The sequence below is a fragment of the Pollicipes pollicipes genome, unplaced genomic scaffold (assembly GCF_011947565.3).
Source record: "Pollicipes pollicipes isolate AB1234 unplaced genomic scaffold, Ppol_2.1 Scaffold_3087;HRSCAF=3621_pilon_pilon_pilon, whole genome shotgun sequence".
NCBI classification, from domain to species: Eukaryota; Metazoa; Arthropoda; class Thecostraca; order Pollicipedomorpha; family Pollicipedidae; genus Pollicipes; species Pollicipes pollicipes.
The window spans coordinates 37,763,322-37,789,643 of NW_023596225.1; the positions used below are offsets into that span (position 1 = coordinate 37,763,322).

At 50.1% G+C, this 26,322-nt stretch overlaps 2 protein-coding genes across 4 annotated transcripts; both read left to right on the top strand.

The window, feature by feature from the left end:
* Positions 1 to 802: 802 nt before the first annotated feature.
* Positions 803 to 12,562, top strand: LOC119089616 (sideroflexin-1). Of its 3 annotated transcripts, none has more exons than XM_037212394.1 (10): positions 803 to 878; positions 3,291 to 3,453; positions 4,068 to 4,235; positions 4,732 to 4,830; positions 5,250 to 5,325; positions 6,415 to 6,500; positions 7,578 to 7,705; positions 9,445 to 9,524; positions 11,890 to 11,994; positions 12,440 to 12,562. In XM_037212394.1, the coding sequence occupies exons 2-10, from the start codon at positions 3,305 to 3,307 to the stop codon at positions 12,497 to 12,499; spliced, it is 951 nt and encodes a 316-aa protein (XP_037068289.1). In that variant the 5' UTR covers positions 803 to 878; positions 3,291 to 3,304; the 3' UTR covers positions 12,500 to 12,562. The 3 variants fall into 3 exon arrangements, with proteins under 3 accessions (XP_037068289.1, XP_037068288.1, XP_037068290.1); XM_037212393.1 differs by having other exon boundaries at positions 804 to 878; positions 3,284 to 3,453; XM_037212395.1 differs by lacking the exon at positions 7,578 to 7,705 and adding an exon at positions 7,771 to 7,898 and having other exon boundaries at positions 804 to 878; positions 3,284 to 3,453.
* A 3,009-nt stretch (positions 12,563 to 15,571) lies between these two features.
* LOC119089625 (protein HEXIM2) lies at positions 15,572 to 26,124 on the top strand. Its single transcript, XM_037212407.1, has 2 exons — positions 15,572 to 15,683; positions 24,237 to 26,124. Exon 2 carries the CDS (start codon positions 24,270 to 24,272, stop codon positions 25,131 to 25,133), a length of 864 nt encoding a protein of 287 aa, XP_037068302.1. The 5' UTR covers positions 15,572 to 15,683; positions 24,237 to 24,269; the 3' UTR covers positions 25,134 to 26,124.
* The last annotated feature ends 198 nt before the right edge of the window (positions 26,125 to 26,322 follow it).

The following is a 26,322-nucleotide window of genomic DNA, read 5'->3' on the forward strand; positions in this document are numbered from 1 at the left end:
GGTCCAGTATTTACCTACGTGACATGACCAGAAAGTCATGCCGCCTGTTACGTCACGCCCGGCTGACAACGCCGGGTTTTTGTCAGCCCGTCAACATGGAGAGAAAGCGCTACCAGATTTTGTGTTAAAAAATCACAGCGGGGAGAGTTTGACTTCGGACTCTTGCGTTGGCGAGTATGCTATGTAAGGTGGCACCCTTGTGTCTTAATTTGGGGGTCATGCAACATAAGAAAGAGGGGAAGGGAATTAAAATGCCAAGAGTACCCATGAAAAGGTGAGTGACAGTCATTGGTGTGGTGTATAGTTGCGTTACACAGTAAATTAGTAGTGTTACAAGAAAACATTCAAAATGAGAGGGCCAAAATTGAAATCAACTGGAAATGGGGAGAAGCACTCAACATGCGGATGGAATAAATGATGGCGACATCGGAACAGGGGCCACACTTCCAAACACCACTTTGTACGTAGTGTGTCGGCGGTAAGCCAGAGTTAGTGTGTGGTATGAAGTAAGGGGTAAGGAAAGAAGGGAAAGGATAGTTGAGAAACTTTCCAGTAAGCCCACACATCGAACGCACCGTCGGCATGCATGACGTCATGCAGTCCACCTGACAATCGTGCTGAGAACAAATCGAACAGAGCCCAAAAATCCTGGCATTAGAGCTAGCCAAGTGTAACGTCATGAGTCATATGTCTCGGTGATCACAGGATTTGACGTAGGTGAATACTGGACCGTGATTGGTGCTGACAAACGCGCTGACGACAGATCGAACACGACCTTGGTAAGAATTTGTACTAAATGTTCTCGAGGATGTGGTGTCGTGCCTCACGCCGAGTGCTTATCTGGATATACTGAGGGACGTCCCTGAAAAGCTTGCTTCGTGGGTATTTTATTACTACCTCTGTTCTTGAAGTACCTTGAAAATTATGTGCAACTGCGTACTTATCATTAGATGCACGAAACACGTTGTAATACATGCGATCGCTCATGTCTGTTACCACGCGTGCGGCCGTACCGGCGTTAAAAATGAACCTGGGGTGACGTCCTGAGGGTATCTTCGCTCAGAAGTACATGGTGGGGACAGAATCACTATCAGCTGGATTAGAATGCCTTGAATCTAGCCTTGAATGGTAACGTTTTGCAGTAGTTTTAGTGGTTGGCTATGAAAAGTGGCTGTCTGCCTGGAAGAATTTTGGATTTAAAAAAAAAGAATGGTGCATTGACCTGACACAGAATTCCTGAATCAGTGGTGAATCCAGTGCTGAAGATTTCATAGCAATTAGTGCCAGGTTCGGAGATCTGAGTTGTTTGATTTGGATGTGAAATTGACTTTCACAAGCAAATAATCCATATTTAAACTAAAACTTAATGAGAAGCTGTTATATCCCATGTTTAGAATCCATGTGATGACTACAAAGAAACATAACTAAGACACTAGCTGCCATCTACCTTCCTCTGCATCTCAAAAGATTAGCTCTTGAGGATGACCACAACTTGTAAGATGGATTGCTGTGAAGATTATTGTTGCTGAGAACTGAGGCCATTTTACCAGTATCTCCTGATGTGTTGAACTTTTAGGCACAGCATGATAACTTTGAACTCATAATACCGAAAACTAGGAGCTGAAGGTCATTTTTCATGATAAGGTAAAGTTATGATCATGGCCACAGAATTATGTGGACAAAGTCTAAAGAAATGTACCTTGGAAGAAGGATGGGTAAGGATTGTGGGCTTTAGCCCCTGCCCCCCAAATGAAAAATCCAAAGTTCCACCCCTGCTCTGAAAAGCATTGTCAGCTGCAAGGTAGAAATCACAGGTGGTACCATGATGAAATGTGATATTGAAGCCTCATGCATTGTGGTCATAGCTTCTGTGGTCATAGCTTCTTGTTCACACCAGCAGTTTAGTTGGGGGGCAGCTATAAGAAGCTACATGAATGAAAATAACCTTTTTTCTCTCATTTGGCACTTAATTATTTTCCCAAACTCTGGGGATTTTAAAGCTCATGTTAGATTTTTAATTTCCAACCTATAAAACACTTTTTTATTCCATTACTTCTGTTAATTGTCTGAGTTGTCAGTCATTATGCATCATCTGGGTGTTCCAGTGGGCAGAGGTAAAGTGCACCATCCAACATATTAAACTCCTCTCATTCTCTTTTAGATATGACTGCAGAAACAGACTCGTGGATTGTCCCTTTGTGCACTATGGTGCTTGGCATGTGTGAAATGATAGAGCCACTTGGGCTTAAAATAATGCTGTTGAGGTTGTGTAAGTTAGGTTTATACCTTATATAGTTGAACTTGTTTCTATAGCCTGTAGATGAATAAATAGTAATCCAGACTCTTAGCTGTTTCAGCAGCATTTCATCCAATAATCAGCAGCTGCTATCTCCATTCAGAGCAGAATATTGACTGGATATCGATTTGTCCATAGATATTGGCTGCTATGGTGTCCTGTTGTTTAGCCCTCAACTCTTCTTATGCCAAAACTAGGTTAATCAGTTATATTTTTGCCCCTTACTCAGATACCTCCAGAATGTTTGGGAGCATGGCATGTTCAAGATGGGCATTTGGTCCTTACTCCTTTACTAAATTTATACATGCATTGATGTGCATGCAAATAAATGTCCACAGCCATAAGATAGAGCAAGTCATGTAAAATTAAAAAGATTAAAACCCTGGAAGGTCAGTTATACCAGTCAAGAAGTTTTTCCTTCATGGTATGTGTCAAAATGTTTTGTTTTAGCACAACACATTGTTTTGAACTAAATGTGTTAGCTCTGCCTATTTCAAAATCCTGCAGATGCACCCATTTTGGATTATCATAAGGAGGTCTATCACCTGGAGCTGTGCTTTCAGATGTGAGGGCCTAATGGTGATCTATTCCCAACAAACCATAACTGGAATATGTATGTTGCCAGGACAGGTCAGGTAATATGAGGTGCAACTTTCCAATACAACTTAATGAAGCTGCTTACCTGAAGTTTAAAACCAGACATCTATAACATCCTAACCCAACTCTATATTTGCTCCTGCCTGTCATGGACTGCATACAAAGCAAGTCCATGTCTGAGCCCTCAGGCCACTGAGCACAAGTCTTTCCATGCCAGCGTGATCCCATTGGTGTCGTGACAGTGTCTCAGATCTCAGACTTACCCCCTTTGGTGAGTCTGGAATCATAGAACCATCTGTGAGATGCAAATGTACATAGCTGCCACACACAAAAGTCAGTTGCTATGTCATATGTTGGCCCTGCTGGTATACCTATGTGCCATATGTTCAGTTTTCAGGTCAGCAGGAAGCAATGGAGAAAATAAATTTGGACGCCCCAAGATGGGACCAGAGCACGTATCTTGGTCGTGCTAAACACTTCTTAATTATCACCAATCCTCTCAACGTGTTTGCAAGTTCTGCTGAGCTTGATGCTGCCAAAGACATTGTGACTAAATATAGGTGAGTTACCAGGTAACTTTGGTTACTTGTAACTTTGTTCAAATTTATGAAGATCATATGGGCACTTTGATGGTGGCTACCTCCACATAAGATCCCACAGATAATATTTTATGTCACAGCATTGGATTCTTCTTTTTTATTGTCTTCAAGCATTTATTTGTCTTAGCTTGTTGCCACATCACTTACCATCAGTCAGCTGTTTGATATTGCATGGCAATTTGGACCATTCTGTTGAGGAATGTTAAGTACATTCAAAGCCCCAACCTTCCCTGTACAAGAATTGCAGGCACAGACACAACAACTCTGGTTGGCTGCTCATATATGCAAATGCAGAGGCGAGTAGTGTCACATTCATCCAGCTCCTGTTTAGATAGGTGACCTATGTTGTGCTGATCACTTCCCAAACATTAATGGCTGGAGTCATCTGTTAAGTTTTTGTCGCAAGACTAATAGGCATCGAGTTGTTGTTGATGAGTCATTGACAGTGGCATGTTGATGTATGTTGCTCCAGTGAGTGTTCAGTGACCATTTGCTTGCTCTGCTGGGGTGGTTTGTGTGCTGCGTCGCGATGCGCGGTGTGGGCTGTAACGCCGGGCGTCTGCTCTCTGGACCAGGGCTGGTGAGCAACTGAAGCTATCCACCGACGACCTATGGCGGGCCAAGACGCTGTACGACTCGGCCTTCCACCCGGACACGGGCGAGAAGATGCTGCTGGTGGGCCGCATGTCGGCGCAGGTGCCCTGCAACATGTCCATCACCGGCTGCATGATGACGTTCTACAGGCGAGTGTTGTACCCATATGGGTAACTGCACAGCAGTCGATGCATCGGGTGAAGCTGCCCGATGTCCACAGGCTTTTGCCTTGCACTGCCTATTACGGGCTAGGCTTTTGCCTGCTTGGTAATAAGCTTTGTCCTACTCGGCTTGTTACCCGTGCTGTTTGTTTCAGCTGATATCGGTTTCTTGGGGACAAAATGTTGAGTTTGTTTTATTTTAGTGTCTCCATCTCACTAAATTTTTAGGAATATATATACATATATATATATATATATATATATATATATATATATATATATATATATATATATATATATATGATGTGTGCATAGAGCAAGGGATGGTACGGATACATCAGCTGCCCCACAGTTTGAAGCGCTGGTCCCAATGTCTAACATATGATAAACCATGCAAGCTGGATGTGTTGTTCAGTGTTGTTTCAGTGAGATGTTTTGTTCTCGGACTGCTTGAAGTGTCCCAAACATTTGCTTGTCTTTACAGGACTACCCCGGCCGTTGTATTCTGGCAGTGGGTCAACCAGTCTTTCAACGCTCTGGTCAACTACACAAACCGCAGCGGCGATTCGCCCATCTCTGCCAAGTCAGTTGCGGTTATTCTGCGTGGGCTTTTGACACGTGTTTCTGTTTTGTTGGCTGAAAACGACTGTTTGCCATTGAAAAGGAACTGTACTAAGTTTGCTGTTGCAGAGTGAATATCAATGTAACTAGTCCAAGCTGCCCATCACTAACCAGACTGAGTCGTCATCGAAAACAGGAGCTGCGGTGCAGTAAGATGTGTGCTGTTGCCTTCGCGTCGGTCACTGTTTGCTCTCGGCACCGCGTAAGGGGCCCATTGGAGGCATTTACTAATCATTTATGCCGCCGGACTATTGGTTTACTTGCAGTGGTGCCAGGCATAACAGTAAGCCATCGGCCTTTTTGGTACATCGTCGCTCACTAGCGTGTAAAACGTTTCACTTGCGTTTGTAAGCTGACATCAGCGTTTTGTGCCGCTCGCAGGCAGCTGGGCACGTCATACGTGTTGGCGACCGGTGGAGCTCTAACCACCGCGCTGGGACTCAACAGCCTTGTGAAGGTGTGTGTTAAAGACGGACAAGACCGCTGGTGTTGCGTTACTCTCGTTCCATTGCATCGTTATTTAGCACTGGGTCCGACGCGAGCATTACGGCGTTGCGTTGGGTGCCACCAATTAAAACATGGTTCGTCACCTGTGTTAAGGAATTTTCTCATAAATATGAATATACTTCGCTACGAAATGTTATATGGCTACTGTAACATTGAAGCTCTAGTAAAACAATTGCTCCAACCCCAGGACATTTTCATGAGCTAAACGGAGTATCATGCCTTTTTGTGATTCTCACGTATTGCTACATCATATGCATACAAATTGATAAGTAATACCAGTTTTCGCGAAATCTCTGAACGGCTCAGGATTTTTATTAGAATTTGCTGACCCAGTAGGAAAAATCTCATTTGACCACCTTGTCACCACTATGAAAGTCGTACATTTCATTTGCCATCCTTTTTCCGATGTGTGTGTGCTTAAATATGTTCACCACACCAATTTGTCAAGGGGTTTGTTTGATAACTGCTTTGAAAGCTTGAAACACGGTTTAGACAAAAAGATGTGTGAACATGAAGTTTTTATGCTGCGAATTCAACGAAACGTCACCCTATGGCTTTGGTCTCCCCTATCGCGTTTACCATAGTGGCTCTTCGAGACGCGCTTTGGCTTTGGGAATGGCAGCATCACACCTTCATGTGACTCACTGGTTCAAACTTCAGCCATTGCGCTTCTCGGTAACGGGTCCTCGTCCGTTGGGCCAATGGCAATCGTTCTTTTATCCACACCACTAGAGGTGCGCACGGTCGTTATGACGGTGATGGTCGTGACTGCAGAGAAGAGAAGTGCTAGAAAACGGTTAAATATCATATCTTTATTATGGCTTGATGGTGCTGCAGCAACGTTAGCCAGCGCTGTTATTAGATGCGACTAATCTTGAGGTTTCACTGGACTGTATTTCTCAAATATGTCCCAAACGTGGGACACGCCCTTTGAGAAAGAAGTTTCGCAATAATGGAGCAAGTTTGCAGTGATCCAGATTTTTCCAGCGCGTGATGTACAATCTCCAGCCGTGTTACCAGATGTCTGACTTGTTGCCAGACGGCGCCTCCACTGGTGGGAAAGCTGGTACCGTTTGCCGCGGTCGCAGCAGCCAACTGTGTGAACATACCCATGATGAGGTCTAAGTAAGTATCGCTTGCATGGAAAATACAGATGGATGGTGTTGATTACCGGTTAGCTCTTTTTGCTCTTTATTTGATATCTTCATTAGTTTGTGTGCGTGCGTGTAGATGTGTGTGTGTGCGTGTTTAATTGTGTTCTGTTCTGTACATAACTGTTACGTGGGCAATCAGGAAGAGCTGGTGAGCCAAAGCTAGCAAACCAACCTCACTCATTCTTTGATGACTATTAGCATGCATAACCTAATGAGGGACAGTCCCCGACTACTTGGGTCAACCCAGGCAGTGCCACACAGCATCCCCAGGTACCTGACTCATTGATTGTCACCAAGCAGTGACCTGGTAAGCGCCCTCGGGTTTTTGACCCTGCAGGTGTCCGCAGGTAGCTGATCCGATGGGCGTGACAGTGTGGTTGGCTCATTGAGCATCCCCAGACAGCCTACCCAGTGGGCGTACTCAGACAACCCACCCAGTGAGCATTCTCAGACAACTCACCCAGTGAGTGTCCCCAGACAGCTTACCCAGTGAGCATTCCCAGACAGCTCACCCAGTGAGTGTCCCCAGACAGCTTATCCAGTGAGCATTCCCAGACAGCTCACCCAGTGAGTGTCCCCAGGCAGCTTATCCGGTGAGCATTCCCAGACAGCTCACCCAGTGAGCATCCCCAGACAGCTTACCCAGTGAGCATTCCCAGACAGCTCACCCAGTGAGCATCCCCAGACAGCTTACCCAGTGAGCATTCCCAGACAGCTCACCCAGTGAGCATCCCCAGGCAGCTTATCCAGTGAGCATTCCCAGACAGCTCACCCAGTGAGCATCCCCAGGCAGCTTACCCAGTGAGCATTCCCAGACAGCTCACCCAGTGAGTGTCCCCAGACAGCTTACCCAGTGAGCATTCCCAGACAGCTCACCCAGTGAGCATCCCCAGACAGCTCACCCAGTGAGCGTCTCCAGGCGGCTTACCCAGTGAGCCTCTTCAGACAGCTCACCCAGTGAGCGTCCCCAGGCGGCTGACCCGTTGAGCGTGCCCCTGTCGGCTGCCCCAGCTCCGGCCGGCGGTGCCTGACCCGCCAGCGTTGGCAGGGAGCTGACCGACGGCATCACGCTGGTGGACGCCGACGGCGCCCGGGTGGGCCAGTCGCGGGCGGCGGCGCGCGAGGCCATCACCATGGTGACCGTCAGCCGCATCCTGATGGCGGCGCCGGGCATGGGTGAGTCCGCCGGCGTCCCCGCCCCGACCCCGGTCCACTGACGCCGTCCGTCGCCTGTCCTGCAGAGAGATAGCGGACGGCATTCAGCTGTTTGACGCCGACGGCAATAGCGTGGGCCGCTCGCCGCGCACCGGCCGCTGGGCCATCGCCATGGTCATCGTGTCGCGTATAGGCATGGCCGTGCCGTCCATGGGTACGCGCCGCCCGGCCGGCCGGACGGCCAGGCCCGCCACCGGCGATGCGTGGCCTGGCCGCATGCGTAGCGTAGCTGTCTGCGTGTCTGGTAGTTGGGCCCGCCGCGACCCGCACCACGAGTTGCTTGTCTGATACTTATGGTTCGGCGTTGCTGTTGATCCGTGTTGCCTGAAGCATCACCACCCCCTGCCGCCCCGCCACCTCACTTAGGTAGTCGGACCAATGTGGTTGGTGTGAGCGGAAAGCACTATAATATTGTGTTTGCTTGCATGTCAATTCCACGACGTAGTTGTGCACAAGAAGTCTGCATGAATGTTCTGTCTGCAAGTGTGCTAGAAATGCATGCATGTGCTATCATTAATTGTTCATAAAGGTGCCGCTGATTTCCGAAAATTTTACAACCCACGCACCCAGAGATTCAGAGTTTACTTTTTCGCTCGCCGTGCGCTATAAACGTTCCCTCACGTTCGTAGTTTTGTCTCGTCTCAAAATGTTGACCCGATGAGCGTATGGGACGTTTAGCATTTTAGGGTGCAAAAGGTCCTTAAAATGTGTTGAATGTTCAATGTTTAGTGCTCAAAATATCCGGAGTGATACCGGTTTCCTTAAGATTAAAACGCGCAACACTGAATTTCTGGAAAATCATCTAAGCAAACACCATACTTTCATATGCGTTGCATATATCCTGTCTATATAATTTGGCGGTTTCTAACTGAACTTATTACGTGCCAGCTCCCTGCCTCCTTGTCTCTTTTCTGATACCCGCGTTTTTTCAACCACTACTGAGGAATTTGCAGGAATAGTGGTTTGTGGATAGGTATTTGAAAGAACGCGGGGCGTAGTTTACCTGTTCAGTGTGTCTACGTAGTCTGTTTTGTTTAAACCCAAACGCCTCGTAATATCGTCAAGAACGTATTAATTGAAATCGTGACGTAGAAAGTGGTTTGGTCTGTTCACAATCCGCCGGGAACGAAAATGTTCGTGCTTCGGCCAGAGAAGAATCATTACGTATGAAGCATGCCTTGCCTGTAGTGACGCGTCTTAATCAGTCACGGTCCGTGTGCCGCGTGTGTGAAGATGGCTTTGTCACTCAGCGGACATGCACACTGTGTTAGAGCGAAGGCGCCCGGCGCCGTGCCGTGTCGGTGTTGTGGTGCTCGCCGTCTCCCCATCGGCACGCCCGGGGAGCCCGGCCGACCGCTCCGCTTGCTGGGGCGGTCCGGTGCGGCAGGCCCCTGTCGAGATGGTCTGGCCGGAACTTGAAGATAAACGGTAACCGGTGTTGAGATCTGGCTTGCGGCGGCTGTCGGTAATCGTTGGATTGTTCAACTCTGGATGAAGTCCTATGTTTGGTTACCGCTTGCATTGAAGGAATTTACGTTGAATTCAAAATGTCATGTTTTTTAATATCGTCCTTGTTTATACCAAGGTCTCAATATATCGTGTCATTTGCGATATCTGCATCTATTTAGGTTGGCGCGGCGCGGGGCAAGGTGTTCGGCTTCTGTATCATGCTTGTCAGACAAACACTGGCCTCCTTACAGTTGGTAGCCCGATCATCATGAATCACCTGGAGAAGCGCGGCTTCATCAAGCGATATCCGTACTTGAACGCGCCTCTGCAGGTAAGGACACCGCCCATATTCCCCTCCACTCACTGCGGCACGATAGGAAACGGGCGGTGAAATTGCGAATGTAGGAGTGCGTCACCACGAGACAGCACGTGCCAACTGTGGGGCTGGTTTCATTATCGTGTTGTTTGATATCTGTAGGGGCGCACGGGAATGTCAATGGCAGTTAACGGAGCGGCGAATGATTGCGCCTCGAAGGTGCAGCGGCCATTATTAGGTGGCTCTCGTGCGTATCGATCCGAGGGGCTGCACGCTGACCGCGCGCACACCCGGAACGACGCTGCGGCGTACGGCGTACGCCCCGGACCGGACCCCCGGGCGTGCGGCCCGCGGCCCGTTGCGAAAGCCTCTGGCGGTATTCATCCGGCAAGGGCATGCCATGCGTGATGGTCTGCCCTCCCTTCCCCTGTTTAGGTTCACGCCTGGTGTTTTATATTGCGAATACTGGGTGGTGTGATCGATGGCAAGTTTTTGCCGGTGCACGGGCAAACGGGGTTGTAGTTTGCAAGCTAATGTGCACTTCCGATATTTTGTCACCAGCCTTTTTGCATTTGGTGTTCGACGTGTCACGTGTATGTCTCTAAGATGTAGGTAGGGGCGTGCGGAAGCGCGTGCTGAATCAATAGTGCTACGGATAACAGCGTTCACCCCACTCACCCTTTGATGTGGTTGGTGAATTCTGCTGAGATCAGACACCAAGCTACCCGATAGTCATCCTGTCGTGATCCGCCTTTGCATGTAGCGCTCCCCTGATCCCTGCAGGAGTTTCGATGATTTCCGTGTTAATCAAGCATCATTCCCCGTATGTGTGCCGACATCATACTGGTGCGAACTTGGGTCATATTTGGTCATTTATAAACTGGTGTGTGCCTGCTGGAGTAATTTAACAGAAGCGTGCTTGTTGGACTTGTTAGCTGTGCCATATAGGAATGTGGTTTGGAATCTGGCTTGGAATGCTTCTGATTTTCCAAACCACTGTGGACTTGAAAGACGGGGTCAAACCGGAAACCTGGCTGGGTATAAAGAGGACAAGTTTCCGTGTGGTCTAAGCTTTGGCGGTATCAGGTATCTTTTTTAAAGTCCAACCGGAGTGAGGCGTTCTATTAGATTCAAATTATATTTTATATTATATTTTATACCATCGGATGCGAATTAAGACGAGTATTTTATGAGGACCAGGCCGTAGTCTGGCCTGGTCTGAGTCGTGCCTGGTTATCAGACTGGAACGGGCCCTTGTCAGACTGGGACGGGCCCCTGTCAGGCTGGAACGGGCCCTTGTCAGACTGGAACGGGCCCTTATCAGACTGGGGCGGGCCCCTGTCAGGCTGGAACGGGCCCTTGTCAGACTGGAACGGGCCCTTATCAGACTGGGGCGGGTCCTTGTCAGACTGCAACGGGCCCTTGTCAGACTGGAACGGAACGGGCTCTTGTCAGACTGGAACGGAACGGGCTCTTGTCAGACTGGAACGGGCCCTTGTCAGACTGGAACGGGCCCTTGTCAGACTGGAACGGGCCCTTGTCAGACTGGAACGGGCCCTTCTCAGACTGGAACGGGCCCTTCTCAGACTGGAACGGGCCCTTGTCAGACTGGAACGGGCCCTTGTCAGACGGGAACGGGCCCTTGTCAGACTGAAACGGGCTCTTGTCAGACTGACCTCGATGGCGAAATATGGAGTTGATGAATCGGAGAATTCAGGTGAACCAACATTTGAATAGGGCGTTAGCGTCATGTCTTAATGCCAAAAATATATTCTCGAAATCATCACCAATGAGCACGAGCAACGCGTGAGTGTTGAAATACACAGTGCTCTTGTAAGGTATGTGTGTATCAAAGTCTTGAGATATTGTTATCCACCCGATAACTGCTGTTATTTGGTTATCCTATATCCGGCAGGATATCAGAATTTACTGTCCGGTGTATAACCAATGCTTTTGATCATATGCATTTAGGTACCTGATTGTCATCTTTGTTTTTGTTTTTAGGCTTGTAAATGTCTGGGCCAGGGCTTGCTTCAAGGAGTTGGTTGCTGTGTTTATCGCGGTTGAGTTGTGGCTTTACGTGGAGGCGCGGCTTACTGGTGGACTCGACAGCAATGCTCAGTGGCGGAGTAAGGTTGTGCACAAATTGAATATGGGTTTACAAGGTGCATGAAAATGCGCATCGGCGTTTATAACTCGGACCAGCGAACTGTCATCCAGATGGATGTGTGCAGCCCTTCTTCAGCAAAGGAATCGAAAGGGGCGCGGTACTTTCCATAGGTAGTTGATAATCGATGCTCCGGTTGTCATGGATACCTATCGTCGTCGTCGTCCCCCCGTGCACCGCGTTTGAGCGGCCCCATCACCTGCTGTCCGCCAGGTGCTGCTGTGCGGCTTCTTCCTGACGTTCGCCACGCCGTTGTGCTGCGCGCTGTTCCCGCAGCGTTCGTCGGTGGCCGTGTCCCGGCTTGAGCCCGAGGTCCAGGTGGGTGCCTGCCGAGCGCTCCAGCGCTGCCAGCACCGCCGATAGGCCGGCCCGGCCAACGGCGGCACGTGCTGCTCTGTGGCGCCGCCGCGGCTGAGCGCTGAATGCTCTGAGGAGGCGACTGGGTCGTGTGATGCCGAGACCGCGTCTTGGAAATGGGTGCCCGTAGTTGGCGGGCTCGTTTGATGGAGCTCACGACCCCGTACCACGGAAGCCTGCCATCGGATGACCGCCACTGTTTGAAGTTATCTTGTTGTGTCGATTCGATTGTAAGCAGAAAATTGTGCCAAAATTGTACCGTTTTTTCAGTGTTGCAGCGCAGTGTTTTTTGCTCGTGACGTCCATTTTCTAGTGGACTTGCTTGTCATGGCTTGACTTGTTCTTGTCACGTCCACACCTGTCTTTTGAGTTTTGGTAACTGCCGAACGGCCTGCGTGCGTTGCAGGAGGCGATCAATAAGCTGCCGAACCCGCCTACAGTCGTGTACTACAACAAAGGCTTGTAGACGGCCGAGCCGCTGCTGCCGGGGCCGTCAGCGGGCCAGGAGCGGAGCCGCTGACCGCTGGCCGCTGGCTGCTGGTCGCTGGCTGCTGGCCGCTGGCTGCTCTGGTCGGTCACCGTTCGCGAGCGCCGCTGGTGCCGGCGACATCAGGCTGGACGGACGGCTGACGAGCTTAGATCGGTTTTGTGGGACGGAATTATGTACGTGTGGGACGTAGTGGTACGTGCGGCGGTAGGTCGCCATCGGGCTGTACATGTTCGCGTTCGTTAGTGCTGGTCAGAAGCATCCAGATTAGACTAGCTTACGTCTTAAACATGCTAGAACTGCTAACAGAGCCACATCAGATGTGTTGTGTTCAGTGCAAATTCTGTTGGCTGGTCGCGCTGCTGAGTCTATCGCATTGAACTTGGGAGCTGGCTCAGATTTGAGAAAATTGGATCTCGTGAAATCGCCGTAATGCCACCCGAGGCCGCCAGTGACGTAATTGCTCGCGCCCTGGCAACTTCGTTGTAATCTGTGAGATGAGGCACCTCGCGAACGGTGCAACTGGCGTATTCACTCTGGCTGTTGCGTCAGAGCGGTGGTCCGGAAGGCGGCGCGATTGGTGCCCACGCAACGTACGTGCTCAGGGGCGGTGCAATATCTTGTTCTCGTCGACCATTCAACTGCCGGTGTGCCCGCGCGGCCGGCCGCGCGTGCACCCAAACACCACTGGAAGGTTAAGGGGGTGTGAGCCATCGCGAGCTGTGCAGTGGAGAAATCTCTGTAGAGGCGTGGGTGTGTCAGATGGTAACCGCTCGTGGTATCTTGCATTGTTAAGGTACCGAATGCTGGGAGGAAAGACGCCCAGTATGGCATTGCGTTCGAATGGGAGAGGCCTTCCTGAAGGCTCATAACAGCGTTTGTGTTAGTTCTGTGTTTCAACGCAGCCGCTCGTTAGGTCATGTAAAATCGCTAGTCAAAATGAGTTTGTTCCGAGCGAGTTGTGCGCCGACGAAGTCTTCCGAGCTCATCCGTACCTCAGTGAGATGCGGGCGCTCATTAGTGCGATCGGTCGTGGCGTAGTGTTCTGTAGCGCCAGTGCTCCTTTGACTGCAGCATCGGATGTGTGCCGCGCGTCGCTCGGGAGACGTTTCGCGAGTTGTTGCGCTTCGGAGGGGGAGGAGGGGAGACGGAGAGGAGAGATGGTAGTTGAAGAAGGCTTTGCAGGCCCGTACACACAGATCCATGGCAGCAATAACCACAGAAAGCTGGTCGGTTAGGCGCCCCTTGCAGAGACGTTCACTTAAATTTGTTGTAAATCGCGTGGTGGCGTCTCTGAAATGTGCATGGGTGCCCCTACCGTTACCAGCGGGGCCGAAATATGTCGCGGTTTCGTACATCAGCTCGTAAATACGGCTGCGTCTCGTCGAACTCGGGCGATAGAGTCCCAAGCAACAGAGCCAGTGTCGCCCGTCATATATTTGTACTCGTGTCCTGACATAACCCCATGAAAAGGTCTGCATTTATGTTGGAGGTTTTGTTAGTATGGTGGCGTTTAGTTGGCATGATCATATCCTGATAACTACAGTGCGGGTTCCGGCATTTTCGGTTGTTAGTGGGTGGTACGGACAGCATGTGTGGTGCAATACATACAAACGCACATGATGCCAAAGTGGTCTTGATGTGTTGAGAGGCGGCAGCGGAATGGGGCGTGGAGACTGGTGTTATCGGCGAAGGCTCTTGGGCCACTCACGAGAAAATCCTGCTTTATGTGAAGTAGGCTTACCATACAGTGAATGTGCTGTCCTTAATGGTGGCATTGCGTAGAAATGCGTGTGCGTGACAACCGCAAACACCTGTTTGAAACATGCTGCTTTGGCGGGGGAAGTGTCTCACGTATAGGAAGACACGTTTGAACAACCGGCAACCAACAGATCAAACGTGTGGGCGAGAGCAGGTAACGAAGCGCTGCGTAAATTTACGCATGCCCAAGCGACGAAGATAAAAAGTCAAAGTAAAAAAGCGCTTGTGGGCTTAGAGGGACGGCGTAAAACTTATTTGTAGCCCCTTCTTAATATTTCGTCAATCGTAGAATGCATCCTAGCATCCTGCTAGTCCTGCCAGCTTGCACCTGTTCGAATTTGAAAGGCTACTTGTGCAGTTATTGTCTGTGATTGCGTTTTTTTCCAATCATCGCAGGATGTCTTGTTTCGGGTGTGCTGGCACTTTCCGCGTAAGATGTCAAGGGTGAGGGTGGCCTGCTTGGGTGACCCTGCCGTGGCGCGGCGCCTGGAACCGAGAGGTCTGAGAATTGCACGGGTTGGGCGGGTTTCGGCACAGTCTGCCAACGAGCTTGCAGATATGCTACTTGGAGGATCCTGGAAATGTGCACCATCCGCGCATGTTGTGAGGAACGAAGCAAGGAGTACAGACAGGTCAAAGTGGTGGGGATTTGACTTGGGAATTGATCGGTGTTTGCAGTACCACGACTGAGTTTTTTTGTTATATTTTACTGCGTGTTTTTGTGACGCTCTTGAAAAAGAGATACGCCTTTGAAACAGATACGGAACAGAACAGAAGCAGAGTACACTGTAGCAATCTTCTGGATGTTATTGTTTGCGCTTATTGGAAACGCAGCAAAGTTTCAGATGGAGCACCGCGCCTTTCATGCCATGCGGCGTCGATTAATTACATTATACGTGCACAAACCTGGTCGGATTAGTCACGCAGTAGGCATTGAAAACTTGGCCGTGACCGGTTGGACCGGATAGATGCGCCATGTGCGGTACCAGTGAGATTATCATCCACAGTTTGATGTGTGGTGCAGGCCATTCAGCACAAGTTACAAGAATTTGAGTTGTTCGGGCTTGAGGAGGCGGTCGGCGATTCCGTCCAGCTTTGAATTTCCGTTGCATTGAATGTGTACCCCGAGAAGATAAAAGTAAGTAAAACACAGCTGTTATGTGCTTTATGACTAAAAACACAATATTATCCAATCATTTCTAATTTTGTAGGATATTTGCGTCACGCCGCGGAGATCGCCAGCCATTGATACGTCTTTTCGACGACCCTCGTACGACGGTCAAACGCAGCCTAAAATCAGCTGATCGTGGTGGGGGCTCCGGCGCGTCGCAGTAGAATCGTGCTTGTTTAGCGAGGAATAGCGCAAGTTATCTCAGTATTTGTGGTTTAACTACTACATAAGGTAAGTGTCTTGCTTTGGTTTTGATAATAGGTGGTGTAGAGGCTGGTGATGTGAAGATAGAGTGCATTTTCTTTCGGCATCGATCCGCCATCTGCGCCATACTTGTTTTTCCGTGGCACGCTGGTCGCCGCCCTTTTGTCAGCGAAGGATACGAAGGTCGCTCGAAAGACGCGTCCCCATGTGTGGTGGCGGGCCACCCGTGATGCACTGAGGATTGCGGATTGAAACTTGGGGATCGCATGCTGCGGCTTAACAATCGCGCGTAACCCAGAAAAAGCGTGAGCGTGTCAGCCCAGTGTCCTATAAAAAATTGGGGTAATATGTGTCGTCACCGTATTCCCGAATGTATCGCCTTGACAAACACATGCACCTGAACACAGCTAGTGGCGAGAACATCGCTTCAGAGGCCTTTTGTATGCCAGCGGTGTCCCCATGATTTCGGATTTGTTTACGTCTGGCTGATGGTGATGCATGAAAATAATGGAATTATACGGCTCGAAATTTGTTGGAGCCTCCAGGCAGTATTTGGGAGCCTTGGTTCGCGCAGTGCCAGTGTATATATAATAATTGGGGACCTCGATGAATTGCGGCATACATTGTTAGCAATTTCCCCAGTGGTTAAGACGGGCAAATTCCCTCCCCATAGTTACGCCGCAAGTTCAATAGCGTATTCAGGTTGTGGCCCGGCCACGCGCTCCCCGCGGTCTTATCAAATTTATTTCACGTATTGAGATAGCGTGGATATATGTTGGCGATGGCATATCCGGGAAAGACACGTAAACCTTACCAAACATAGAGCATACAACGCCGTTTACGTCATGGAAGAAATTTTGCGCCCCCGTCGCCCTATATTGGGATTTCAGTTCAATCAACTTTTCGGGTTACGCCGGATTCTGCCGTGAATTCCTGCATGGATCTGTGGCCAAGATTAATGCCCGAAATAGGTACCGGCTGTTTGGCCTAGTGAGCTAAGGCTGCGAAAAAATACGGGCGTGCTGTTTGTACTGAGGATAAGCCAGCGGTATCAACAGCTTTAGTTCGTTTGTTTTTTAATTTACATGAGCCGCAGTCACTCATGAGCGTAGCGTTAGCCCCTCTTAATCTGGCACGATGTATGGACGTCCCCTTAGATGTAAGACTTTTTTAAATGTGCGTAGACCGTGCCACGATTTTCTGTGTGATGAAATGTGACAAGCGAGGTGCAAGGGGCGTATTTTCCTGTTGAGTTTAGGGGGCTGCAGAATTTGTATGTGCCGTGTCTGTGTGCCAGGGGTTGGCATAGTTTCTATTCAATTTTGGGAGGGTTAGGGTTTGGGGGCTTCAGAATTTATGTGCACCGTGCCATTCTGCTTGCCAAGGGTAGGTATAGTTCCTTTTTCAGTTGGGGGGGGGGAGGGGGGCTCCCTTCAACTTGCGCTCCAGCCCCCCCCCCCCCCAACCTTTGAGATATAAGTGGGCCAAATCCGTGTGAAAACCGGTGTGTAGGTGTATTTTGGGGATGTGTTTGTGATTTGGCACGCCCCCCCCCCCCCCCCCCACACACACACCTCATTTAAGGCACTACGCCCCTGCTAGGCGCAAGGCATTTCTAAGGGACTTCTGGATGCAAACTTGGAAACCAGCGCTTCCAAAAGGGAAGTGAAGATTTGGGCCAGCCGCGATAAGTCCGCTCGCAGAGTAGATAACCTGATGCTCGCTGCATAACAGCGCACGACGGGTCTTTTCTGTAAGTTCCTTCTTTGCATTGCCGCAGATCTTTGTGAAATGTTCTGGTTTTAAATGGTATGTTGCTCCTCATTACTGCCGTCATAAGTTGCACTCTCCGTGATTTCCGAATGGGTCTTGCCTCCCCCTCCCCCCCCCCCCCCCCCCCCCCACCGCTCCCGCCCCCACCCCCGCCTCCACCCCGGGTCTTTTGTCGCCTGTCTTAAGGGTTGTTTTTCCATCTTTTTTAGATAAAATCGCTGTGAAGTAGCGTGGTGTTATCTGAAGCACCGCTGCCAGGCACGTGCGCATGGTGCCAGTGATCTTGCTGTTACGTACACATGCATCATGTTTGCATGTTTGCGTCATGTTTGCATCATGTTTGCATCATGCGCTGGTGTGACTCGGCCGTGCCGTGCCAGCTTCCTCTCTGGTCAGCCGCCAGAGGGGCGATGAGCGCACGGTTGGGCCAAACGGACCGCCCCCCGTACGACTTAACCCTAGGACCAGCGGACAACCTGTTTTCTGTTTCATCCCAGTGATCACAGGGTTAGCGTCGTTCGTTTACGTTTGCACTTTTGTCACGTCTTGATTATACGTAATATGTTTTATCACTTCTAGATTAAGTAGGTTTCTCCATCGGCAGCGCGGCTCCGCATCAGTGCCTGCCTGACTTATGTGAGCTGGTCAGTGGATGGCGCTGATGGCAGCGGCCGCGTGGCCGCGCTGCTCCGGCCGCTGACGAGGTGTCTGTTAGCAACATTGCCGTAGCATTGCTGGAGCTTGTTATGTGTCCGACTCAGAGGCCTGAGGGGCCGAGTCGGCTCTGAGAGGCCGAGTCTGTTCTGAGAATCTGGGACCGACCCTGGCGGATTGCCTACGGCGATCTTCATGGTAAAGACGAGGGGTGCTGTGCGTGCTCTGCCAGCATTCAGGTGCTGCGCGCGTGCGGTGAAAACGATATATGGATGTGTTCTGCTGCGCAATGTGCAAAAACGTAGCATGTCCTTGTGCACAAGCCGCACCACTTCTGTAACGTGAGCGGCGTGTTTGTGGCGCGGAACATGCCATTGCCAAAAATGCCCTTCTGCCTGTCATCTCGCGGTCGCCTGGTCTTTATTCAAAATTTCTCTCGTGTGTCCATTTCTTTGGTGCCGCTCAATCTGAGGGCTTCGTAGCCTAATTTCCATCAAACGTGTGCTTCTCAACAGACGTTCCCCACTTTGTTTCGAACGCGAACAATTGTTAGGTTTCTTCTTTGTGTAATGCATCAGTTATATCAAGTAACCGTATAGGTGCATCAATAATGCATCAAATAGCAGTACGTGTATCACTGATTTTTAGTAGAAGTTGAGTATTTCTTCATGTTTAATCTGGCGGCTAGGGCATATTCTAACCGAAAACTATACCAAGGGCTGGCTTGCAAATGGTCATGGAGTAGCCGTCCTTTATTGAGCAACGTAGTAGTCATGGTCACAGGTATTATTTGATGTTCTTTATAGGCCCCTCATCCGAATAACCCTGGCGTAATTTTCTATTTCCTTCCCTTTTGAAATATCCCAGCAAAACAAAAGTGTGGGAAAGCCAACATTGGGGGACTGGGGGGCAATTAACGCTGGGTGAGGGGATGGCAACCATCTCAAAAGAATACAGACCAATGCCCCTGGGCTCTTGCCTTTCTTCACAATACTACAAATGTTGCTTTGCGATGTCAACCCTGTGCCATATCTCTTACAGTATCCGAGCGTAAAAGGCGGGTTGCCATGACAAATTTGGGGCTTCACACTGATTTAGAGATTGTGCTAATCCTGCGGACCATGTGCCCACACCCGCTTACAGCTACCTGTCTAATGAGGCATGAATATCTGTTGGTTAGAGCCCTTGATTGGCCTTGATACGATGCCGCTTTTTCCGTGCGAATTGAATTACGCCAGTCACGAATGGGCGGCTGTGGCCACCAGCTGGCCAGGACGGCACGCGACAAAAGACGGCTCGACGCTCCTCATCGATTCGACGCGTAGTCAAGTGTCCCAGGGATAATACGTAGCGTTGGCAGCGACCCAAAACTGAAATTTGGAAGACACGATGAAAGTGTATTTTCCATGTTAGATTCATTTAGGTTCGACCAGCCGCGTTGTTTGGATGTCAGAGTCGTTTAGCGGCGATGCCTGGTGGTAATGGTGGGTGGTGGTCCGTGATCCTCCGGACACAGGATCACGGAAAGTTTTAGGTCGGGCTTGAACAGGAATATTATATATATATATATATATATATATATATATATATATATATATATATATAATAAAATCGCCTTGCAATATGCATGTGTATCCTGCGTATCAGGCACAACAACGAAAAACACGTGATCACAGTTTACAAGACTGTTCCACCACCCATTTCTACGATCTTGTCCTGGTCTCGGGTGTCTTGGCAAGTCGTGTTTTTTCCTCCAAAAATGAGTATTCTTATCCGCATTGGCGTTGTTTGGACTTTGGGGTGGTGGTTTTGGTCGTTTATTGCACCATACTGTTGGGCCATTTTATATTCTTATTTTCCCGAAGCCTGTCTGAATATGTGTGTTCTCTGGCAGCGTTTTGGACGAGGACTATTGGTTGCTCTCACAGGCTGTTGTGGCTTCGCTGTTTTTGCTGTTATTACACAGGGCTGTCCTCTTCGTTGTGGTACGGCGGCCCGTATGCCCTCCCTGGGGATGTACCTCCGTATTATTATTATTATTATTATTATTATTATTATTATTATTATTATTATTATTATTATTATTATATTATTATTATTATTATTATTATTATTATTATTATTATAGTAATAAGTATTATCATCATTATCCTTATTATTATTACTATTATTTTGAACAGCTCCGGCGACGGTGACGGGTCTGTCTCACTGCTGCAAGTGGTCGGAGCCACCTCCTCCCATTATCACGCGGCGGGATGACGCGGAGCTTCCTTTTACCAGGGATCTCTACCCCTATGTTTGTCCCACTTTCGTTCAAGTCACAAAAATACCTCAAAACGATCGTAAAAGACAACAAGTTGCAGAAATGGATGTGCTTTAAAATGAATTTTCGTTGCCGTCACTTTTAAGCCCGCCCCAGCCGCTGGCGTTGAACTTTCATGCAGTGTTTGCGCGCACTCCACGTTGTAAAAGTCACCGTGGTCGGCATGGCTGGTGGCCTCGGTGCTGTGTATGTGGCTGTCAGTTTAGAAAGACGAAAATAATGCACTGTTCATCAGACTATGCACTCTTGAGCTGGAAAGAATTTCTTGCCATCGGTGCTCTACCGTCTACCGTCCTGCTTTTTACAGCAAGTCATGACAACAAATTATTCAGTGGTATCCCATGCAGTTTCATTACATTTGCAACTGTTGTCTGCGTTGGTTCTTATTCGCAACTGGCTTTCAAAGCTTTACAACTTACAGCGTCTCAGCGATGAGTTGTAGCTTTGTTGAGCTTAGGAAACCGACAAGCTTTTTCTACAAACGCACCTTAACCGATGAGCAAGTCTTGTTAAACGACGTATTAACAGCACAAATCTCTGGACATTCGTATTCCATCCCGCGATGCTGGACCAAAGAACCGTGTGTTTGGGTCTTTTGTGACGCCTAGATGCTTCCTTATGCTTTCAAGCTACTTCAACGTGGTAGATTCCAGCAATGTTGAATGTTGCCTGCCCTAAAACTAGCAAGGCACTCGTTGTTGCGAAGAGCGAGCGAGGCGATGAAACATCTGTTTGTTATCACTGCGTAGATGCCAAAACATGGTGAATGCGGCCGGCATCTTTGGGAACCCATGCGGGAAGCCCTTTTCCCTTGAAAGAAATTTCCTCTTCATGAGTTTATCATGTTAAGGTGTGGAGACGTTTGGCGTTGGCAGCTCGCGCACGCATTTAGAAATGACGTTTGAATGTTGACAGGCAATGACAATGTTGTTGAATGTTGGGTGCGCCCAAGGCCCTAGAACTACAGCCGGCCAAGCGAGGGCAATATTAATCGGCGAAATCGATGAATTTTAAAGGTAGGTGCCCCAGTGACTTTGACAAAAGTATTTGTAGAAACGTGAATGTTTTGGATGAACATACGTCGTGGTGAACTGATCCACACGCCTGTGTCTGTTGCGCGGTCTTTTTTCCCGCTTCGATCGCGGGACATTGCTTTCGAGACCGGTTCCGGAAAAAGTAACATTGGTCCCTTCCAGGCCTGCTTTGTAGGAGACCTATCGGTCGGAGGGTGTTAAGATGCTTACCGAACTGTAGACGGCTGATTCACCTTCACCGTGCGGATGGTTTCACATCTGTGCATGCCCTAGTTCGCATTTACATTTACAGTTATTTTATTGAAGACACATCCACATGGTGGTCGCTCTGCGCCTGGCTGTACAAGAAAAAGAATACACGCGGTACACGGAGAAGCATACATACGCACAGGTGAAAGCAGTTTCAGTCATTGCGTCAGCGATTTAAAAGTCCAGAACGCCCGGCGCGAGGGGACGCGGACGGCCGCCGCAGGCAGCCGGTACCGCTCCGCGGCGGCGCAATACGGAAAATGACCGGGTAGCGGTCAGTCGGACGCGCGGCAGATGTAGCGAGCCGACACCGCTCAAAACAGCCCGAGATTGACGATGGGAATTGGAATAAAGCAAAGGTTGCCGGGGTTTCAGACGGATACTTGAAAAAAACAAAGAAGTGCCGGTAGTGTGGTGGCTAACGCGTCTGCGTTAACACTGCGCGTCTCGGAAATCAGAGGTGCGGGGTTCGATTCCCCGTGGCACCCGCCCTTCCTGCCAGGGTGAGAGGCTGGCGACGCCATATAACCTCAGCAGCTGAGTGCTTCGTAAAGCCCCACTGACATGACATGACATGGCTTGAGGACAATCTCGCCATGCAGCGGACACATATCAAGTCATGCTTTGTCCGTACTATTGCCAGTTTTGTCATCAGTTAGGCGTGTTTTTTGCATGTCGCCGCGACGCCTGGCCGTGGAAATCTGGTCGGATTTAGACCCTTTTTCTCCAAATTTTTGCAGTCCACAAAACGTTTAGTATTCTGATCGAATGGTTGGTGTGGTACTGCTATGTTGCGGGAAAACGCCGTCCGATGGCAGCTTACATGGCTGCTTGAACACGAATTCCTGTCGCGCAATACAATGAGTCGCTGATTTTTCGTTGTTGGTGGCGTAGCATGTCGTAGTCATGAATGCTGTATTTAACACGCGCCCGGGTGGCCAGCTAGATACCCTTCGTTCGGGTGTGTGTGGGGAGTCAATTTGACCCCCATGAGATCTGGGGAACGAAGAAAAGAAAGCTAGAGACACCAACTTTACAGGGTGTGTTGGCCTGTACTTGAACTCACTTAGGTCAAAGTATGAGCATCTTAGGTCATGCCCTTCAGGTCAAATATGGTCAAGTAAGGTCAAATTCCAGGTTGGTCTCCAAAGTGCCCCCAGAACCTAGGCAACTGTTTCTAAGCAAAAGGCTACAAGCCCATTTGGGGTCAATAACCTTGTTTGACCTTTTCAAGGTCATGGTGATTAAAATCATGCAAGACTGCTCTGAGTTTTGCATTTGAATAAGCGACAAAGATTACGCTAGGCGGTATGTTCCGAAAACGAAATGTCGACCCGGGCCACCTTAGGTCAGTGACCTGTTCCGACCTCTACGAAATCAATGGAAGATGTATAATGCGGTTCTTGCATCAATAAATTCGAAATGACCACCAGAAACTGGCCCATACAGTAAGCCCTAGAGTAATAAATCAGGTTGGTTTTGACCTTGGTCTGGCCTTCGTACCCGACCTTAGGTCAACTTAATTTGCTCACTCAATATTTGTGGTGCCTAATAAAGCATCTCAGAGATGTATGGCTTCGTCAAACACTCCGTTGTTGCATCAGATTGAACGATTCCCCTAGAAATTGCCTTCGCTGAAACCATGGTCGAACTTTGACCTGCCGTAGGCCAGCAACCTTACAAGGTACATCTGATTTTTTATATCAAACGATCCGCTATTCTACAGCTATGCAAAATTTGGCGCGGCTACGCTGTGCCGTCGCAAACCATTCTGGAAAGACCTTCGGGGTGGGGATCAACTTGACCCCTCACCCGAGCGCATGTTAACACTCACCACTCACTTGTGAGGTGAGTTGGTTACCACAACAGGTATTGGCTACTACAGCAGACCGCCGCAATTTGCCCCCGAAACGCGTGAAACGACTAAGATAAGAGGTCAAGTAACACTTCCCAGGGGCCGTAATTGAGTTTTTGGCTTTGACATGGAGATAGAGGTCGCAGATGGGTTGGAACTAACCTCCACCCTTATCTGCCCCCCTTTCCTCATCCCCACCACGGGGACCGGTGTGGCCCAGAGCCGGATCATCTCACCCCTTAAGCATACAGCTAATGGAGAAACATTGTCGTGCCGTGAGACCATGCATGCTTACGACCAGGCCAAGGGAATGTCGTGCTCTGCCATCTCTGACAAATTACGAAAATCTTTATTTGCGGTCTGTCGACCAGGGTTTCTAAGGTCTCGGCAATTTCTGATATGGTTAACCTCTTAAATGTCCTTGAAACCAAATTCAGCGATCACGAAGCACGTCGTGTGGAAGGCTGTGACGCCGACTTAAGATACGCTTCTCGCTTGATGCTGACAGGCACTTCCCCGGAGTCATCAAACAATTCTCTTATCTCGTGCGTGCGGCACAACTTAACGGCCCGGCCCGTATCCTCTAAACTATGCATCGGGATCATCACTAGAATATTGCGCTAAATGTATTCTGTGGACCGAAATGTTGTGCTGTCCTGATCTCTGTTGATGACCTCGCCCCTCCGTTTCAGGTCCGAATTTGCGCTGTCCGCTGCAGATGTGAGATGGCGACCTCCCCGGCGGCCGACGTCGTGGTGACGGGCACCCCCAGCAGCGTGCCGGCCGACGGCGACGACTTCCTGGCGCTAGATGCGCCTGACGAGGACAAGGACTTTAGTCTGCTGATCGAGTCGAGCAAGACAGGGGACCTGAGCAGCGCCCTGCGCTGTGATACCGGCGCGCCGACCAAACGCAAGAAGACGCGCCGCGGTAAGAAGAAACAGCGCCACGGTCCAACAGATGGCGGCACGAGTGCCGGCGCGTCGGGAAAAGATGGCGCCACCATTGCGCGGCCAGGCGACGAGGCCGTTGCTGCGCCGGCTGGCGACGAGCAGGCCACGCCGGCTGTTCCCCATAAGAAGCCGCGCCTGAACCGGCGCCAGCGGCGGCGGCGCTCGGGCCGGCAGCCGGCGCCAATCCTTCGGCCGCTGGAGGTGCCGCGCGCGCCGCTCAATTCCACATCGTTCATCATCGACGACCACGAGAACTCGGCATTCTACATCGATTTCGACGCGGTGGCACGGCGCACGCCCAACGGCCCGTCGGACGGCGGCTCGCAGCTGGAGTCGTCGACGGCAGACGACGAGGACGAGGAGGAGGCCGCCTACCAGTTCTCAATGAAGGACTTTGAAAACGTGTACCGCCACGCGCGTGAGGAGGAGCTCAGTCAGCTGGAGCGACCCGAACTGGTCGAGTGCGTGCGCTCGTTGGAGACACGCGTGCGCGAGCTTGAGGCGCAGCTCACCCTGTACGACCCCGAGGTGTGGGTGACGAACCTGCAGAACCAGCTGTTGCACCTGCAGGAGGAGAACCGCCTGCTGAACAAGACGCGGGAGGCGTTACAGAAGAAGTACGGCAACGAAACATGATCGCGCGCACCGTCAGTCACCACGTCGACTGCGAAGGAGTCTCGGGCTGTGTCTCATGTACATACCATTATTCGTGTAGCGTTAGAGCTTGGTAGACATTCTGCAGAGGGAGATTAATGTTTATGCCCCCATATCCCATATTGTTAGCAGTGTGTGAGAGCGGCTGTGCGAGGTTGCGGACGTATAGCTCAGCTTATGAGTGGGAAGCGTTCCAAGGTATTACCTGTCTTGCCTTCTGTTCACCCCTGTGACAGTGTCTGAAGGACTCGAACACGTCAGTCATGGGCGTGCGTGAGATGTGTGGTTCCGTTTTTAACTCGCATCAGCAAACACTGTCTCGCATCACCGGTGGGTGTGTGGCGTGCGACGGCGGCCGGACTCGCGCGCAGCCGGTGCCGCGGTGCTCGTGCGGTGTCTTCAGTCGACCTCGGTCGGCTGGAGGTGGACGCTCGACCTCTGACCGCCCTCCGCGGCGCCCGGCGGCACCAACAACGGGCCCGACACGACCCGTGTCTCGTCCCGGTCCTCGTACAGACCGGCCTTAGCGACGGAACGCAACACGACGGCCGAACGATTGCCACGCTGCGGGCGCCCGTCGCTCTTGCTTTGTGCTTGTTTTGCTGCCCTGGTCCGCGTGTTTTTTGGGGGACTGTCTGCGACCGACAGCTCCCTGTCATTTCTCCCACCGTGCGTCTGGTGCTGTCCGGGGTTCGTTTGAAAACGTCTGGTTTCCGTCGAGTGCTTTGTGTTTATTTAATCGATCGTTTTGTATGCAACATGGCCAAATGACCTCTTTAAAGTTTGCGGGCATCGATTTCCCACCAAATTGTGTACACCGGATTTCTCGTCTTTTTCTTTCACAATCGGGGCTGATGACATGTTGCACTGAACGCGTTTACTCTTAAGACGGTATGTACATATTTGCGCACCTGGTGCAGCGGTGTTACGTGCTAGAGTGACCATGCGTGTGTTTTAGCTGGGTTGGAATACACAAGAGGAACGTACTTGTGAACGTACTTGCTAATCGTGCTCTTGTGCATGCCATCGGAAGGCCACATGAACTATGCCTTTAGCCGGGGGTGAAAAACGTGTCGACTTGGTGATAGGGCCGGCGACAGAAAGGTCCACTTTCCCGCGACGTTTGGTGCCAACAATACTTTTGACCGGAAGTTTTGGTGACGGCGACGAC